The 6,256-nt window shown below is 34.9% G+C and overlaps 1 protein-coding gene across 3 annotated transcripts; it reads right to left on the minus strand.

Annotated features, from left to right (window-relative positions):
- Positions 1 to 6: 6 nt before the first annotated feature.
- Positions 7 to 5,557, minus strand: LOC123218080 (probable potassium transporter 13). 3 transcript variants are annotated; one of them, XM_044639295.1, is made up of 10 exons: positions 5,313 to 5,557; positions 4,043 to 4,274; positions 3,698 to 3,946; positions 3,328 to 3,378; positions 2,837 to 3,097; positions 2,698 to 2,750; positions 2,254 to 2,368; positions 1,456 to 1,710; positions 1,105 to 1,367; positions 449 to 1,013 (listed from the first exon to the last, which is right to left on the minus strand). In XM_044639295.1, exons 1-10 carry the CDS (start codon positions 5,352 to 5,354, stop codon positions 780 to 782), a joined length of 1,755 nt encoding a protein of 584 aa, XP_044495230.1. In that variant the 5' UTR covers positions 5,355 to 5,557; the 3' UTR covers positions 449 to 779. The 3 variants fall into 3 exon arrangements, with proteins under 3 accessions (XP_044495228.1, XP_044495229.1, XP_044495230.1); XM_044639293.1 differs by having other exon boundaries at positions 7 to 1,367; positions 5,313 to 5,550; XM_044639294.1 differs by lacking the exon at positions 3,328 to 3,378 and having other exon boundaries at positions 7 to 1,367; positions 5,313 to 5,550.
- Positions 5,558 to 6,256: the final 699 nt, after the last annotated feature.

Raw genomic sequence — 6,256 nt, forward strand, 5'->3', positions numbered from 1 at the left:
AATCTGGCATGAATAGGCTTGATCCAGTTAAGCTGTTCTATGCTTTGCTATAAAAAATAATATCATTGTGTATACAGCATCATTGTTTGTGCAGCTTTTAGCAGCAGAAAATTGAGCAGAACAAAATAATGCATTTTATATGAAAGTATATAAAAAGAAAGAAAAGAATATAACTAGAGTCAACCTAGTCTTAGCTTCTTATATTCCTACAATTGCAGCCATCAATGGATAAATAAACTTGTTTGTGATTACCTATAAAGAGCATAAAAACTTGAGTCAGGTTCTATGTAAAACTGTAGTGAATAGATTACCTATAAAGAGCATAAAAACTTGAGTCAGGTTCTATGTCAAATTGTAGTGAATCCGGACAATTGCCCAACTTGCTGGTTTTTTGTGAGACTAGACCCGATAAGCCATTCCTACTTCTATCAGTGCGGTGTGGGGTACCCCAAGTGCAGTTGCTGGACTTCGGCAGTTCCTTCTTAAGAACCCGTAGATAATGTTAATGACAAACTTCTTAATATATGAGGATGTGTCAGTTGCCAGGATACAAGTGTTGCCCATCATATATGCCAGACCAGATTCCCTAGCATCCTCAAGTTCCTCAAGTTCCTTGCTGCATCCAACACCACGAAATCTTACTCTCTTCTGGTTAGTCCTAGTACGAGCTCTATTCTGTTGTCTTGCACCACCTGAATCCCCATCCGAGCTTGAATCAGTTACAGTCATCACCCCAGAAGTTCCAGCATCACAGTGATCACTTCTGCGCAGAAACTCAGCTATGGTTTCAAGTAGCTGGTTCTCAAAAGCATCGGCATCCTTCCTAGCATCCTTATAACCATACTGGACAACACATTGAAAGAAACAAGACTCTGGTGGGCCAATGCGGCTAACCAAGAATTGCTGACTAACAGGAACTTTTGGAACCGTGAAAGAGTGAATAGTAACAAATACAAGGATTTGGTGGAAGGCAGGGAAGTTGGTAACAAAGTGGGCAAACATTGGAGGGACCCCTGAGACCACATTGGAGTAGATTAAACAAATGCCAGGAACACGAGTGATACCACAATGGGGTCCCAAGGTTAGAATCATATCCAAGCATACCTTGTTATGTTGCTCAAAGGAATGTTTCTTTAAGGTCCCATAGTGCCAAATACACATAATAGAAAGAACTATGAGGGAAAATGTAAGCGGAAGCCAACCCCCTTTGTGGACTTTGGCAAGGCAAGCACCGACATACAGCAATTCGAAGGATCCAAAAAAAACCACAAAAGCAAGAGCAGCAAAGACATTCCTCTTCCAAACCATAACAATTACAAGAAACATCAAGCAGGTGGTAACAAACATAACCGTGATGACAGCAAGACCTGGCAAAAACAAGCAATAACAAAATGTTAACTTGATAGGAAATGGATAAAGAAAAACAGAGAGCAAAGAGGACAACAAAGTTTGTACCATATGCATTCCCTATCATTTCTGTGTCTCTGAAGCCAACAACAACAGCAATACACAAAACCATCAAGATCCAGTTCACCTCTGGTATATAGATCTGCCCATGTATATGGCTTGATGTGTGTATTACTTTGACACGAGGGAAGCACCTCAGTGCTCTACATTGGCTGATTATCGAGAAAGTAGCAGAAATAATTGCCTGACTTGCCACAACTGTTGCAAGGGTGGCAATGACAAATACTGGCCAAAATACAACCTCTGGAAAGAAAAAAGAAATAGCATGAAAAAATACCCAGAGGAAATGCTGCTGTATCCAGAATAGAAAACACAGTGATCACTTCAGCCGAAACACACCAAAATCAATAGCAAAGTAAGTCTATCCATTATAAGGGCTTCCAAGTCTCGGGTACATTAAGGCTGCTAAAGGACTGTGATACATTTTTCCTTCATTTGTCCCTCCAATTAACCCATAAAAAATTAGCTTCTAAACTAACACATATACCAAAACTATTAATTAGAGATTATGCCTAAAGACTTTTGAGCCACCGATAGATTACAGTAAGAAACTCAAATTTCTGTCAACTAGACCTATCTTATCATATTCTCAGCCAGACAAAATTGAAGATAGATTTTACAACACTGAGCCTGCAGCTAGGTCCCATCATAGGCATCCTTTGTCATAAAAATATGAGTAGAGGGTAAGATACCCAGTGAAACCAGAGCAATATGTTTATAGTCTTACTATAGTTATACCCACTTTTAAGTTAAGCTGGTATCTTACTTGAAGATGTAAAATATTACCAGGGATGGCTTTAAAGAAGTTTCTCTCGAGGTCCCCTCTGTGCTTGGTGTAATAAGCAGCCTCACCCATATAAGCAATAATTAAACATGGGTAAACAACAACAGTAAATGCAATCTGTGAGGCAAAAAAAAAATCATCACAGGAAATAAAAAATTACCAGAATTAATCAAGTGTAATCAATAGCAAATGCATTCTCCCAACCAAAATCTCAATGCTATAAGAAAGTTTATAAACAAGACAATTACTCTAATAGATATTTTCTATTAGATACAACTAAAAATTTTCTTTAAATCCAACCAACTAACAAACAGATGTAAGTATTCATGTAGAAGGTATACATTCTAGAATTCACACAGAATATCCAATTAGAAAGTACCATGCTTGGGTCATTCTTTTTTATCCACAAATTTTTACAAAGTAGAGCAAATAAAATGAGAGCTCACCCTAATAGAAAGCTGAGAAAAATGACCAAGATCAGCAAACATGGCCTCTGCACCTGATAAGCAAAGACTGATTTTCAGTAATTATCATTTAACTAGACTTGAACTGAAAATGGGGTACCAAGATGCAAAACCAACAAACCTGTAATGCATAGAACAACTCCTCCAAGAGATCTCCATCCATCTTTTCCAGCCTTTTTGAAAAAAACATATACATAATATGGTGAAAGAGCTCTGAAAATGCCATGGTTCCAGCGTATTATGTTGTATAAACCAACCAGACTAATGCATAAGAGCCAAGCTATCAAGATAGGAGCAAAAACAAAGCCAACCCTATGCGTCCCAAAATGTTGAAGTGCAAACAGAGCCACCAAAATCAGACAAGAAATTAACACAGTATAATCTGCATGACAGAAATGATATTAACAAAAAGCAACTAGTAAAGAGTGACAGGAAGCATTTTAAAAATATTAATTCATACTAGAGGAAATTATATGAACTTGTATTAGTTAATGTGCAATCAATTCCATAGGAATTTCTATTGAAACAGTGCATGTGTCACACATCAACTACGTGGGAAAATTAGAAAATTGACCATTTTTATAAGAAATACAAAATGCTACTTTCACTTACTCTCATGCAGTCCCTTGGCCTTCACTTTTACACCATTAACTGCAGAAAGGACTGTGTACATGAAAACGAGAAAAAACCAAAAGGATGTTACTTATTTAACCCATCACATCTAAAGATTCCTCATTCTCTCTCAGTCACACACACATGCACATGAACAAACACATACATAGAGAAGCACATATACTGTATATACATTAAATGCAACAAAGAGAAAGCAGATCAAATCTTGGAAGCTAATGCATGGAGATGTAGCTAATAAATTTATCATTGATATAGATCCTATGGACAGAACCATACCATAATGCTGTGTACCGTAACCAAACAATAACTTCACATTGCAAATACACATAATGTAGGAAAGAAATATTACCAGACATTGATGGTGTTAGAACGCCATCACCAATAACCATGCTGGTTCCAAGAAGCACGACCACTAGTAATATAAGACGTGAATTATAATGTTTATCAAAGTACTCCTTTATAAGCAGACTGCCCCTAGTCTCCCTAAGGGGCGTTTCAGAATTGTAAGGAGAATATTCATCAGCTGTTGCATGAGGAGCACTAGAAAGACCTAGCTTTGAGTGCCGACAAAGTAACGAATACAACGCAAAAGTTCCGCCTGCATGAACAAGGCCACTTCAGGAATTCAAAAACAAGCAGACATATATATCTTTGAATAAATAAGGTGATAAACATGCAGGTCTGTCGGAAGCACCTTCACCATTATCATCTGCTCCTAATACAGTTATAATGTACTTGCCGAGAGGGATTAGAGTCAAAGTCCAGAAAACCAAGGAAAGTACCCCAAAAATTACATCTTCTTCCTCGTGAAACCTCAGATTTCCAGAAAATGTGCTCTGGTAAACATAAATAGGTGATATGCTTAAATCTCCATACACAACACCAAAACTCTGGTAAGTCAAGAGTAGAGTACTCTTATAAAATCTCTGCAAGTAAAACAAAAGCCTCAAACAAGTTACAATTTTTACCATCACTGCAGTACCAAAACCACTCATAAACTCACACTATGAGACTGAATATGCCAAAAAGCAAATCCATGGTCATATCACATATACACATAATTGCAAAAACACTAAAGCAAAGGGAGAACATAATGATACAGGCCTTCATAACTGGACAGTTCAATAACATTTGCCAACAACATATCAATGTTAAATTTATTACTCCGATGATAATCATAATTCATGATCATATTCTGTTCTTACTTCTATCACATCACCCAAGTATCAAAACCACTCATAAACTCACACATTGCAAATATCCCACATACAATTCCAAAGTTAGATCATAAATAAACATGATTACAAAAGCACTAAAGCAAAGTGGGCACTGCAAGCTATCACCCCGGTAAGGTTACTGTACAATCAATAAAATTTACTAATATCATATCAACTTTAGAAAACCTGACTAAACCATTGATCAAGCTTCCTACGTCATTTAAAGTACAACATTAGGATAAAAACTAAAATCACGTGTACACATAATTAAAAAAGCAAGATGATCACAATACAGTACCGGGCCAATACGTAATTGGGCAAATTATACGGTACTATCCAATAATATTACAAGACAATTCATTTTCCCATGTCCAGGCAACATCAAATAATATAACTAAACTGATAATCACGCATCTACGTTATTAAAACTATAACGTGAGCATATATCAATCAAATTCCATCATTTCTTCCACAATCAAATTGCCAAAACCGTTAATTTCGCTAACGTTACAGTGATTCACATCCACTTACGTTAACATCACCCCATAAAAATCCAAACATGAAAGAACAAATACAGCTAGGAATCAAACAACCCACAAAACAGAAACAAACCCGGAAAATTAAACACCAAAGAATCACTCTCATGTGTGAAATTAGCCCCGAAAACAAAAACAAAACCCAAAAAAAAAAAACCAATAAAAGAATCGTACAAAACATCAAAAAAACGAAAAAAAAGAAAAAAATTACCAGTCGAGAGTCGTGGGGCTGCGAGGCGCGCTCGGGATCCATTTAAGGATAAGAAAAAGATAAATGGCGAGGTGCTTGCAAAAGTAGAGCTAGAAGCAGAGTGAAAATGAAGAAAAAAGGAAACCAAAAAAAATAAAAATGTAAAATTTTAGAGAGTAAATAAATTATTAATGTAAAGAAGAGTTAACGAAGCAGGTGAAGAACAAGAGGAAAAAGAAGAACAAGAAAAAGAGTGCCTTATTTAGTAAGAAAGAGAGTGTTTTCATGGATTTTGTAGAATGATTCACAGAAGCTTTGTCAAATAAGTAATTTCCTGTTTTTCCTACTTAAACAAATAAAAAAATATATGTCCCTTATTATTTTATTTTTATTGAATATTATTATATATTATATTATCCGGCAATTTTTTTTCTATTAAAGAATTTCATTTAAATTAAATTATTTTTCTAAAATTAAATTAATTATACGGGCAAAACAAATTTTAAATTCAATAATTGACATCATAATTATTGAATCATTTAAATTAAGAGTTTAATTTTAATACATAATAAGAGGATATTTGAACTTAAAATCTTTTATACACATATTTTTCTTTTTTATTATTCAAACTATCTATTAAGAATATCCGATAATTGTTTTTAGACCCAAACCACATCTTAATTGTTAGAGGGTCAATTTGATTGATCAAGCAAATCCGTAATATGTTACTAGTCGTTAAAATTTTAACAGGGGTGTATTAAATAAATTTATTAGATAATATTAAACAATATAAGATTTTAGCCTAATCATGTTTATATGTCCTCAGCTTGATCCTTAGTCTTCAATTGTAGATGGATAACATTGATAATTCGCTTCGATCCATCAATTAAATTATGACCTAATATAATTCACCTGATTCCACCAATCAATTTGATTCAGTTAAATCAAATTAATTTAAATATATA

This window comes from Mangifera indica, chromosome 6 (genome assembly GCF_011075055.1).
Source record: "Mangifera indica cultivar Alphonso chromosome 6, CATAS_Mindica_2.1, whole genome shotgun sequence".
NCBI lineage: Eukaryota > Viridiplantae > Streptophyta > Magnoliopsida > Sapindales > Anacardiaceae > Mangifera > Mangifera indica.